The sequence below is a fragment of the Acomys minous genome, assembly GCF_964271855.1.
Source record: "Acomys minous genome assembly, chromosome: 6".
NCBI classification, from domain to species: Eukaryota; Metazoa; Chordata; class Mammalia; order Rodentia; family Muridae; genus Acomys; species Acomys minous.
In genome coordinates, this window is record NC_140487.1 from 52,141,436 (window position 1) to 52,154,141 (window position 12,706).

Sequence of the window (12,706 nt, forward strand, 5' to 3'; positions counted from 1 at the left end):
CTAGCTCTCCCCACCAAGGCACCAGATATGACAGTGAAAGTAAATTGAATTTTGTAGCCACTAAATCATATTGGATATTGTACTTTAAGACACTTTTTTTTTTACTCATTATACAGCAAAATCACATCTTAAATACCTCTTTAGTCATATACAACTCACATTGCCATTATTCTTTGTATTATGTTGTTTCTTTTCTTTTGAGACAGTGTCTCATTGTGCAGTCCTGGCTGGTATGAAACCCACTATGTAGGCCCAACTTGCCTCAAACTCTCAGAGTTGCACAATCCCTGACATTCTTTATTTTATCAGTTATTACCTTTACAATGATATATTTGTTGTTTTTTGGTGTGCCTTTGGCTATTGCATTGCTCATATTACAAAAATATTTGTTGAGCTAATGCATGAATTTAAAAGATCTCATTTTTTCTTCTTTTTTATAGGGCATTTACCCCAGGTATATAGATAAGGACATATAAATCTTTACCTCTAGTAGACTTCCAAAAATGGTGAAAAACCTTTTTTATTTTTTAATCTAATTTTTCTAGACTACATACCTGCTCAATTAATTCTAACTCTTGCTCATTGGCAAGAGCAAAGAAACTCCCATATTTAACATGGCAGTCCAGGCTGCCCACAGCCCTGACTCACTTGTGAACACCATAGAAGGTTCTTTGTTCCTGTAAGTCATGCGCATCCCACTTCACTGAAACCTCTCCCTTCTAGTTTATTTATTTCCCAAGAGACTTCTGGAAGCTGTTGCTAATGTCCTATATGTTCAGTGGGTATTCCTTATTTTTTCTTACCTAAGAGCATGCCAATTAACCCAAGTGGATGTGAAGCCATTCTTGACACTAGAACATAGGATTGGAACATGGCTTTCCACCCCAACTTCACGACCCACTCTCTTGTGCAGGTGCATCACTTGAGGGATGCGGATTCCTTCCTAGTAGAACCAGGGACTCAGGGAAAAGGATGGCAAGATCTCGCCAGCGGCTCCAAGACTTTCCATATTCAAACTTGCTTTACAGCTGTACAAAGTGCAACTGGCTGATTTATGTATGTTTGGACCAGAATTCGGCTGACTGTAGTAGCATCAGCACTTTTGCGTGAACAAAAATTTCAATTTCATTAGTGCAGCCAAGCTAATTCTGCTGGCTTAGCAGTGTATTTCAAGAGGCAGAGTGGCCACAGGGCACCATCCCACTGCCTGCCAATAGCTGGCGGATCATAGGCTGGCGGGAGAGAAGCCCTGGCCTCAGCCAGGGCAGTGGTAGGGGGGTGATGTCTCAGCCATTACACTTTAAAACAAGGATGATGAGAGTCATAAATGACTCATTCAGTGTTGAGGAGCCAATGTTCCATGGCAGTAGCTTGACGGTGCATTATCAAGAGACCAGATGCCAGCTTTATCTTACCATCTCAATAACAAAGGGTCCTCAGATTTTTCTGCATTGTGTACATTCTGCATAGTGTTCCAGTCTCCTTCCCTGGCATTCGGTCATATGGATCAAAGGGAAGGGGGTATTGATTTACAAGAGCCTTGTTGTTCAAGACATTGGTAAGACATTATTTTTACTCCCTATGACTGCCCTTCACAGGAGTAGTGACACGGCGACACAAATCTGACTGCAACTAATAAATGTTAAACAAAGAAGGAAGGAGCTATAATATGGTTTATGCAACTTCAACGTCCGCTGGTATTTCTGGATTTAGGTACAACAGGACTAAGAGTCTCAAAATACTTTTCATATCTTGTTTTCTTTTCTGTTTCTCTAATGTTGATGACATTTAAAAAAAATGGTCATTCTATGTGGTGGAACCGGTAATGGTAAAGCTAAGATAGCCTTAAGCGAAGAAAAGAGACCTGAACCTTACTTTTTCTTCAAGTAACCACATCAAACCTGCCCCCATAAGGAGACAATTGGGTCTATGTAGGTCATGTGCTACCCCTGGCTAAATGCTGTGTTCAGAGGAATGGAATTTATAGCATGAGTAGGCACAGATATGCTTCTTAGAGTCCTGTCCAGCACAGTGACTTCAGATGTGGCACTTCCTGCAGCTGTTTTGACCTTTAATTTAAAAAAACCAGACCATCCGTCACTTCTTTTGTTAAGGACAGGAGGTACAAATTAGTATATACTTTACTCTTATAAGTTACTATCCTGACTCAGGAAGGCTAAGCTGACTAACCTGGGGCTTTCCAGTCAGGGAAAGTGAACACTGGACAGGAACTCAGGCCCCACTCGCTCAGCCTGACTAAAGCCAGAGAAGAGGATTTTGTCTTAACAGCACAGTGATGTAGTGATGTGCCTGTGCAGCCTGATGGGAGACTTGATCTCCCATCAGAGAGGGACGATCTTGTCACAGCACGGAAAATGTGTGGGTCACATACTGTGCCTCACCCTGTCACTTCTTTTGTTAAGGATGAGAGAGAAAAAAATAGGACAGATTTTGTCCTTGTAAGTTACTAATGTTACTCGCAAAGTAGCATGGTGTTATTTGAATGTGGGCTTAGCATGATTTTGTGTGTGTGTGTGTGTACATGCATGCATGTATGTGTAAGCAGGAGGTTGACATTGGTTTGTTATGCAGTTGCTTCTCCACCTTAATCTTGAGGTGGGTCTTTCCCCCGACACCAGGTTGGAGTTACCGACATATATTGCTGCCCCTGTGTTTTCTTTCTTTTAAACATGGATGTTGGGCATTTGGACGTGTCACTCCATGCTTATGTAGGAAGCCCTTTACCTATTGATCCATCACCTCAGTGCTAACCCTGTCTCCTTTACCCTGTCTCTGGGCCACTCTCCAGGTGTGTTTTCAGAGCTGCATTTTGGAGGAGGGCTAGTTTGGGGAACTGCCTCTCATTTTTGTAGGGATAACAGTTCCTCTGTCCCAGGGACGTCTGTGTGGCAGAGATTGCATAGGCCCAGCCAGGAGGAAACCTCTGGAATGTGGCTCACATCTGGTGCAGGTAGAAAGGAGAACTGTTGTTATGCCTGCTATCTCTTCCAACATCCTATTTTCAGAATCTCCCTGACACTTTTGGTGAAGTTACTGGCAAACTGTGAAAATGGGTCAAGGACACAAGCTGGGTTCAGGAGGTCTAGGCAGGCAGGTACAATATTGTTTCTTCTTCTTCTTCTTCTTCTTCTTCTTCTTCTTCTTCTTCTTCTTCTTCTTCTTCTTCTTCTTCTTCTTCTTCTACATTTTATTGTTTATTATATTTTCATTTATTTTTGAGATTGTAATTTAATTACATAATCTCTTCCTTCCTTTTCTTCCCTCCACACTTTCCCACAGTCCCTCTTTGGATTTTTTAGAGTTCATGTCCTCTTTCTTCATTAATTGCTATTGTATATGAATATATATATTCCTAACTATAGGCTGCTTAGCCCACATAATACTACTTGTGGGTGTGTATTCCGGGATGACCATTCGCTGAGGATCTTGTTTCTATCTCATAGCCAGAATCCTCTTAACAGAGGCTGTGGCTGCTGCTCGCTCTGAGGCTGCTGCACACCCTGTGGGGTTCCCAGAGAACTGAGCTCAGTTTAGGATGCCTGATACACTTCCTGGCTAGCAGGCACTCTCTACATGTGACATGACACTTTTCTGGGAACCGCCCTTGGTTGCTCAGGTCTTCAAGAAAAAACCTTAAGCTTCTAGGCTGCAGTGGGCTGGAAGACCCTTCTAATATTTCATGCTGTTTCAGTAGTCACATGTGGAGCTGTTCACACCTCATTTCTTCATGTGTTCACTTTATGGAGTCATCTGCCTTCAACCACCTTGCATGAAAACAGCGTTTATTCATCCGCATTCAAGATCTAAGTTCAAATGTCACCTGCACCAGGTAGCTCTCCATTCACGCCACAGTGCTAGAGAACCCTCTCACCTGTGCTGCCACAGAAGCCCCATGTTCTCTACTGCATATATCTCTCAGATTTTATTCATCTGTTCCTCCACTTATGGACGCCTAGGTGGGTCCTATACTTAGCTCTTACGGATAGCACCACAGTAAAAAGATGTACAAATATCTATGTGACGTGCTGACTTGATGCATCTGAGTCCTTCAGTAACTGTTTTTGAGGGACCTCTATACTGATTCCCCAAGTGAATGCGTATTAGGGTTCTTTGTTCTCGTCTTCCTTGCTACCCTTTGGTTTTATTTATTTTCCTGATGACTGCCATTCTGTCAGGGAGGAGATGGAGTCTCAGTGTAGTTTTACTTTTCTATAGAAGTATGTTTTAGCGAGCATGTGAGCCAGCCCGTGATATGCTTAGCAGATAATAGTTCTCAATAACTGATAGGTGCCATGTCCAAGCTTATTAAATCACAGAGAGGAAAGAGATTGGCTGAAGGGGGCATTCCAAATGCCTACAAAAGCTTGGTTTTCCACCCGTCAAATATTCATAGAACTTCTCTTTGAACTCTGTTTGGGACAAAACATGTTTGGTAGCTTTCTAATATTTTATGGTACTGCATGCTGTTAGCACAAATATCTGCTAGTACTTAGGCTGGGTTTCTGTATGGAAACTGCGGGGATGTTTTACACCGTCGGCTCGCTGCATGTATGTAGCTATGCGTGTGTATGATGTACATTCACATATATTTGTACATGGATGCCTGTGTGAGTGGATTTAGTAATATTTGCCTATGTGAGACTTTTCTGCAGTCCAACTAAAAAGCTGAGTTAGGAATCCACAGCAGAAATTAACCTCCAATGTAAACTTGTGAGCAGAATTATGGCTCCCAAACCTTTGTTTCTGGGTCAGTCTGCATCTATTTGCTTCCTCCCAAATAGAGCTCCACTAGAAATTGAGATTGACATTGGTGCTGCAGCTATCCAGCCTTCTGCGCCAGCCAAAGAGAAAAGAAGAAAGCAACAGAAAAACATGAACTTGTCAAGCAAAACATAATTCCTACTGTGGGTTAGAGAAGACTTGAACAGGATAAAGTAGGAATGAACTCCTGAGCCTCTCTATGGTGTTTTGGCTTCAGTTTTCACATCTGCATGTGGTTTGCCAGGTGAGGAGCTGGAAAAGAGACAGAGTGGATGGAATCCATGAGAACTAAGAACTCCTCACCCCAGGCAACAAAAGTGGCTCCATCTTCACGATTTGAAGTTACAGAGTATATTGGAGTCTCCTATAAGACAGATGTTATTTGAAATACTCTATTGGTTAAAAAAAAAACTTTGAAGATGAAATTGTCTTTCAGGACACTTCCAGTGTTAAAAAAAAATCACCATTAGCCTAAAATAAGGCAAAGGTATGTATTTTATCAACTGTCTAATATAAATGTAGTTTAAAAAATATCTAGTATAACATGAAATCTTGTCTTGGAAGAATTTTAGTAAGCTTTTCTTATCTTTTCTCTCATCTGCTAGGTTGTAATGAAAGCATGTTTGTTTTCCTTCTAAATTTGGCTTTCTTTGACCTAATCAAATCCTGTAATATCTGCCTTCCTTTTTCAAGTCTCTCTACATGACTTCAAAGAATTGCACAGGTGGAAGGGATATAGGAAACATTTTTGCCAAAGTTTCTCACTTGGAGCGTGCAGAACATACGATCTTGTGTTGGGGGCACGGATGTGTGGCTGGAATGATGACCCTCGGCCCCGACTCTGGTTGTTTCAAATTTGGATTTCTTTCTAGCAGGCAATGCATGCCCTGCTGCTTCCGTTTTCTCCTAACGGGATGATAATACAGGGCCCACAGACATGTGTGAGCAGAGGCCGTTAGCACAGTGTTTGGACCAGGGGAGGTTTCCTGTACTTGGCCCAGTGCTTGCCATTGATATGATCACAACATATCTGAAGGTGGACAGCAGGCCACTCAAGAAACACAACCTGCTAATGGAAACGCCGTATTTGAGAATCACTCTTCTGTCTTCTAGCCCCCAAGCAAGTGGCCAAAATGGTTCTCCTTTTGGCATATCACTTCCCAAGTCACTGTTATCAGCTGGGTGAATTTGAATAAGTCCTATTATTCAGGAAAAAGTGGCCTCCGCACTAATACATAGCAGCAGCTTAATGTCTTCTCTGCCTAGTAATAATGCGTTAACTCAGTGAAGATACACTTCCTGAGCACCTTTAAGGATGGACTAATGGAATGATTGACAGGTGAGGGGGACATTTTTGTGATCTATCTTTGCTGGAGTGCATGGCCAATCACTGGAAAGTGATTGCTGATTGCCAAATGGATGAACTGGTAGGAGGAGGTAGTTACCATCATTTTCATTCCTTTGCCAAAGTCACATGAACGGAGATTTACTTGAGCAATGAAAAAATTGTCCTCACCTTTAAGTTGATCCCTTACTCTAGGTGCTTTCCTGGTCCCATTCTGCTGGGCAATTATGTTATTGACATTGTTCATGACCAAGGGGACCATCTAGCAGCATGGGGCAGCTGTGTGGAGCTGACTGGCTGCCAAAGTCAACAGCTGCCTAGCCAGCGCCCAACAGAGACGCCTAGGAGGCGTGTGGCATTATTTGAAGAAACTCTTTTGTTGTAATATTTGTGTTTTTGAGGGGGGGGGGAGGGGACAGAGGGGGAGGGAGGGGGGAGGGGAGCGAAGAGGAAGGGAATGAGAATGTGAATATGAATCAATCCCATTAGTAAGAAAACACCAGGGCTTTGTGTGGGGGAAGCTCTAGACTTTGCTTCATTGGGGCGCGGAGCCCCGTTGTTCTTTATGCAGTGAGGCCAGGAAGCCATCATTGCAGGGCATAGGGCTGGGTGGCCAAGGGCTGCCTGTGTGTGTGTGTGTGTAGGGGGGGTAGGTGTGGAGCTCCTGCCCTGCTGACAGTGTTGTCCCCTCCCTCCGCAACACGGCTGCCAGCCTTGTCACTAGCCCCAAGCTGACAGAAGACTTTTCTTACTAGTCAGTTCTTGCTTCTCAGCAGGCTGCTGGTAAGTGAGGGGCACCAAGGCGGGGCAGGCGGGGCACAGGGCGGAGCGAGGCAGGGGTCTGAGCACCCCGCGGCCCATCCCGCAGCTCAGGCTCATCCCACTCCACCCAGCTCCTCACTTTCTCTCTCCTCGGTACCTCCCAGTTCGCTCTTTGCCTCCAAATCCTCCAGGGGCCGCCGGTAGCTTCCGTGGCTTTGTTTAAAGGGAAAAAGAACCTGAGCAGACCCGAGGTGCTTTCTCCCGGACAGACTCACAATCCTTATTTCTGTCCCCGCCAGTATCGGGTATCATGGCTGTTTTCTGCCGCTGCCTCCAGTGCGCACCTGGGGCCGGAGTTGCCTGTGATCGTAGCCGGCTCTGAGCCATCTAGGGGGAACGCTGCAGGGGAAGTGACAAAGTGACTGAAAGACTCGCTGGGCTGGACCCAAGAGAGGAGAAGAGGCTGGGAAGGGACCACACACGCTCTCTCCACCTCACCTCCAGTGAGAACCTGCAGCTATGGAGTCTCCAACCAAGGAAATTGAAGAATTCGAGAGCAACTCTCTGAAACACCTGCAACCTGAGCAGATCGAGAAAATCTGGCTTCGTCTCCGCGGGCTGTAAGTAAACCTACCGATTCCCTTTGCCCCCTTTCCCTCTCTCATCCCTATTTTCCTGCACATCCACATTTGCCACTTCTTAGCCCTCGCCTGCCCTTTGAACCTAGCTGTAGCAGTCCCACAACTATCTCTGTAAATTACAGTCAGGGCTCCCGCCTTCTACACAGAAAGGCAGAAAGGGAGGCTTTTCCTGTCCAGATCCTTTGTAGTTTCCAAGTCCTGTTGTTTTGGAAAGGGGCTGGACATACCCTCAAGAATAGTACAAGTAGCAAGTAGATGTTTCTGGTTTGCTTGCCCAAGGAGGAAAGTTTTGCGAGAGACTTTTAATTAGAAATCTTCTTTGTAAACTGCTTGCAAACATGCTGGGGAATCATCCAGACTTCAGACTCAACATACACTCTTCTTGACAATACTGCTTGCCCTCTCTCTAGCTCAGTCCAGGTTCTGATATTTTCTTAGGACTCCTCCAGGCAGAATATGTTTATGAGAAGAGCGGGCTGTTTCTGAGAAAGTGCACATCAGATGCACATGGGAACAGCACAAAGGAGTGTTTATTCGTAATCCAGTGGTCAAGAGTCTCCTTGAGTTAATACAGAGAGCGTTCTGAACTTCAGGCACTTCGCTGCGTTCTTTTTGGTTTAGTTGCTTAGGACAGAGGTGACTTCAGAGAAGATTTTCCTTTTTTAAACATTCATAAACGATGAGTGAGGCTGGCTACTTCAGCCTGAAGCCGCAGGCAGTGATCGCTCCTCAGCTGACACCCAGCTCCCGTTGAAGCTGTTCACAGCAGATAGGCGCTTATTGTATTGGATAGCTGACATAGGTGATCTGCTATAATTTAAAAAACCCTCCTGCAGGTTTCCTGAACTTATGAGGACAGTGAGAGAGAAAAAGCTCCTTGCCATGTGACTGCCATCATTGCTTTTGAAAGTGTGCACACAGTCAAGAAGCAAACCCAGATAAATCAAGAAGTTCATCTTAGGAGAGACCGCACATCTTGGCAGGATATTTGGAATTACCAGGGGGAAGACAATAAAGTTATGTTCATTTCTTTAAAGGGTCCCTATTCAAGGGTATGTTTTATTAAAAGTGTTTCACCTAGAATGGAAGCAAGCCCATTGCCATTGATTTTGTAGGACACCATGCCAAGGAATTTGCTTTTTGACCTGTATAGCTGATATGAGTGGAGACTGTAAGCTTACTTGGGAAGCTGGGTCCTGGCTGGCAGGCTCTTGTGACAGCTTATTTGGAAGCTCCTTTCAGAGACATAATTTATAGGACGCTCATGTTCAGTGTCCTGAGTGATGAGCTCGGTCACACTGTGCCACACACAGAATGTTTGTCGTGTCCACAAAACCTAAGGCTGAGGTGTGCACAGTGAAAACAGAGTTAGGCTGGTGTTCTTGCCTTCCTGTGGCCACATGCTCAGAACTCTTTCTCTAAACACGTTATGAACTAAAGCCAGTCCACAAAGCTCCTGAGGCTAGAGGCAGCTTTTGTCTAGGTCAGCGTAGCTTAGGTGGGAACTTGTGTGGGAAGCACTTGGTTTTACACTACGCTGTCTTGTAGCTTTCTCAGTTTCCTATCTGAGAGCTTTCACTCCTCAAAGTGTGGCAGTGTGATATGTGATAGAGCCCAAGTTGATTTTCTAGCCTTTTGCATCTGGCCAAACTGTGGGGTGCCGGGGAAGGTGTGAATTGGTGCTTCACCCAGTGTGCCTGGGAAGGTGTGAATTGGTGCTTCACCCAGTGTGCCTGTGAAGGTGTGAATTGGTGCTTCACCCAGTGTGCCTGTGAAACTGTGAATTGGTGCTTCACCCAGTGTGCCTGGGAGGGTGTGAATTGGTGCTTCACCCAGTGTGCCTGGGAAGGTGTGAATTGGTGCTTCACCCAGTGTGCCGGTGAAGATGTGAATTGGTGCTTCACCCAATGTGCCTGTGAAGGTGTGAATTGGTGCTTCACCCAGTGTGCCTGGGAAGGTGTGAATTGGTGCTTCACCCAGTGTGCCTGTGAAGGTGTGAATTGGTGCTTCACCCAGTGTGCCTTGTCTAATTTTTATTTCCCACCTTTTCCAAGGAGACCCTTTTGCTCAACAAAAAAATTCTGAACTCGTTAGTTTCACTTTATATTTTAAAAGGTATTTATTACTATGATGTAACTTTTTTTTTTTTACCATTCATGCACTACCATTCATCCTAGCACATTTACTTATTTGTGTATCTATTTATTTATTTAAACAAAGAAGCAGTTCGGGAAGAGTTTCTAAGATGCTGGCAATCTAAGCGTAAACTCATTTCTATGATTTGGGATAATACCTTACAATCTACACCATGGAAATCCCTGAGAGACTTGGGTGTGTGTATTTGCCCACACAGCAGACTGTTAACAAGAGAAAGGAAGCTGTTTTTTTTTCCACAACACTTTAGAAAGAGCCAGTAGCCAGAGTTGGATTTTCACACCAATTTATTACCATGACACTCTCACAGACAGGGCTTTATAAGTGACCACAGGTGGTCAGAGATTTAGCTCCACTGCACTGAGAGCAATGTGAGTTCTGGATTATGTAGTGCTCTCTTATTTCCATGATACTTTCTCCCCTTTTTGATTTTTGGGTGAGATTTTTTTTAAAAAATCTCCTTCATTAGGGTATAAGACCCACCAGGACAGACATTGAGTATGTTTTGTCCTTGCTGTGCCTCCAGTACTTGCTGTGCCTCCAATATACATAGAAGTGTTCAATCAATAGATGACTAAAATCAGAAAGACTGCAACATGAACTTTTTAATACGCAAAATGAAGGCAAATATGCACTTGACCCACTCTTCAACTTACTGTCTTTTAAGCTAGTTGGAAACAGGCTTAATGAGCATCATTGTCTAAACTTAGGTCAAAAATCTATAAGATGTGCAAAGCTGTGGTTTAAGGGTGAATCCCATGCTTGTGTTTTCTGAGGTTCTCTCTTTCTGTCCCCTTATACCACCCTCTTCTTTATTACTGAGGAAGTGGTTTTTATCAACAGCAAAAAAGTTGCTGAGTCTGCTATCTTCAAAGAAGCCACAACGCAGGAAAGCCAGAGGACAATCCACTCTCCATGTCAACTCCACCAGCCCCTCTGATACTTCTCTCTATGCCTTATTTCCATTTGAATAGTGTTTATTCATTTGATATGTTTATTGTCCATCTCTCAATCTAGAATATAAGTTACACAGAGGAGGTATTTCCTTTGGTCCATTTTGCTGCTTGGCTTGTCCTGGTTGACGGTAAATTATGCAAACTTTCATCAAAGCTAGAATAATTTTGTATGTTTCCCAAGGAAAGAATTAGACAAAACTCTTAGTCTACATTATAATACTGCCAATACACAAACGGTTCCTAGGACATTAGAAACTGCTTTAAATATCATTTACTCTCGCTGTGATTATAACAGTGGAAACATTTACTACTATGACTGACTCTGTCCCTCGAGAGAAGCAATGCATGGAAATACAGAGGTCCACACTGATTTAAGTTCCTTAGCGTCCTTCTGTGGCCTTATCACCTCTTACACAAAGGCTCCCAGCTCTCAAAGCCAGAAGGAACAAACACTGCACACCTGAGTTTCCGTAGGTCAATCTGGCTGCTGGTTGGTGTCAGTCTATTCATTTGAGAGGAGCCCCATTTCACTTTTCCATAAACTCCATTTGCACCCAAGGTTGTTGGCTCATGTAGGAGTGCATACGGAATTTTACTGCAACACTCCAAGACACCTTGTTGGCAACAGCTCTGCCATCAGGAAGTGCAGGGTATCTTTATGCCCTGATGATATGAGAGACCTCGTGGCAGCTTGAGTTTGAGCAAGTGAGTCATGACCATTGCCTTGGGTCTGGATCAAGAATTTTTCTGTTGCCAAATGGCTACATGCCATTAACATGAAGGTGTCTCTGTGCTTCACTTTGCTTTTACTGAGTGTAAGAGGACACATCTCACTTATTCTTTGGCATTTGCTCTTAAAATTACAATGTTTTAACCTCTCCTTCATTCATCTTGCTCAACCACTAGGCAGTATAAAACATTTTGTTGGTATGCAGTATCCTTTATGGTATTTCTTGCATTGCTTAAAGTAACTTATGGATATAAAGTCAAGTAAATGGCTTCTACCATAGTAGACTAGGACAACTATTGCTTTTGTCTCTCCAGAACATTTGTCTACTCCTTTCCTATGGTAACAAGCACTGCTTCCCACTCTGCCTCCTGAACCCCATCACAGAGTCCAGATCCTGTAGCATGAGTTGTAAATCTTAGGCTCTCATGTCTCAAGGTCATTGGGTCTCAATAAGCATGGATCTCAAACAGGGACATGGAGTTCCTTGCAGATTTTCTGTATTGGCCCTGAAAGGTTGATACTGTCCCCTTCAGGACTTTCCTAGTGGACTACCATGATTCATTTCCTGCTATCTTAGAGAGGAGAAGTTTCTTATGTGATAAAACAGTGAACTAACCTTCGGGGAGAAGCAGGAATGGAAAGGTAGGATGAGGAAACCCTGGGTCTGTTGCTGTAGCTATTTTTCTGATGCTGTTCGCTGTCTGAGCTGGATGGAACAGTTAAGTTCTGTTTTGCTGAGGTGGTTTTGAGGTTCCCTTTTTCTTTTCTTTTCTTTTTTTTTTTTAGGTTGTCATATTATTTTATTTTATTTTTCTTTTTTTTAAAATAATAACACATTTTTATTGAAAATTAAAAATAATTCCTATTACATCTCATTTTCTATCCCATGAGGTTCCCTTTTTCTAAAACATTCTTCACTGAAACCTCACAGATACCTGGTAGTAGGGGAACAAGCCTTGGGCAAAGATAGCTAGGTATTAGGCATATTTTCTTTGTACTCATCTGATTTTTTAAACAGTATAATTAGTGTTTAGTACTGGGAAACTGCTGAGCTAACATTTACTAAGTGTCTGTTATGGGCCAGCCTATTTGCCATGCTCTGGTATGCATAAGTAGATAAAATTCTTATCTGACCTTAACAAGTCATGGAGAGACTGGCACCAATACCCAGAGCAGTGAATGTAACTACAGTGGGATACATGGAGAGTAACCTCTGCTGTGGAGGCCCGGGAAGATCTTTGAGATCAGGGAGGCCTTTAAAAACATAAGGAAAACTCCTCTCATTGATGTCAGGCTTCTGACAATGATTTGAGGAAGCCTTTTGCAAATGTGGGGC

At 43.5% G+C, this 12,706-nt stretch overlaps 1 protein-coding gene across 7 annotated transcripts in view; it reads left to right on the forward strand.

The window, feature by feature from the left end:
• The window catches only part of PDE1C (phosphodiesterase 1C), a gene marked incomplete at its 5' end in the record, with an annotated part of 524,017 nt that overhangs the window by 251,225 nt on the left and 260,086 nt on the right, over nucleotides 1-12,706 (forward strand). The window contains one exon of one of the 7 annotated variants that reach the window (XM_084784997.1): nucleotides 6,857-7,509. The exons of the other annotated variants lie outside the window; for them this stretch is intronic. Within the exon in view, the coding sequence (XP_084641123.1) occupies nucleotides 7,409-7,509 (101 nt within the window). Of the gene's footprint in view, nucleotides 1-6,856; nucleotides 7,510-12,706 lie in introns of those variants that run through there. 7 annotated transcript variants of the gene reach the window in all.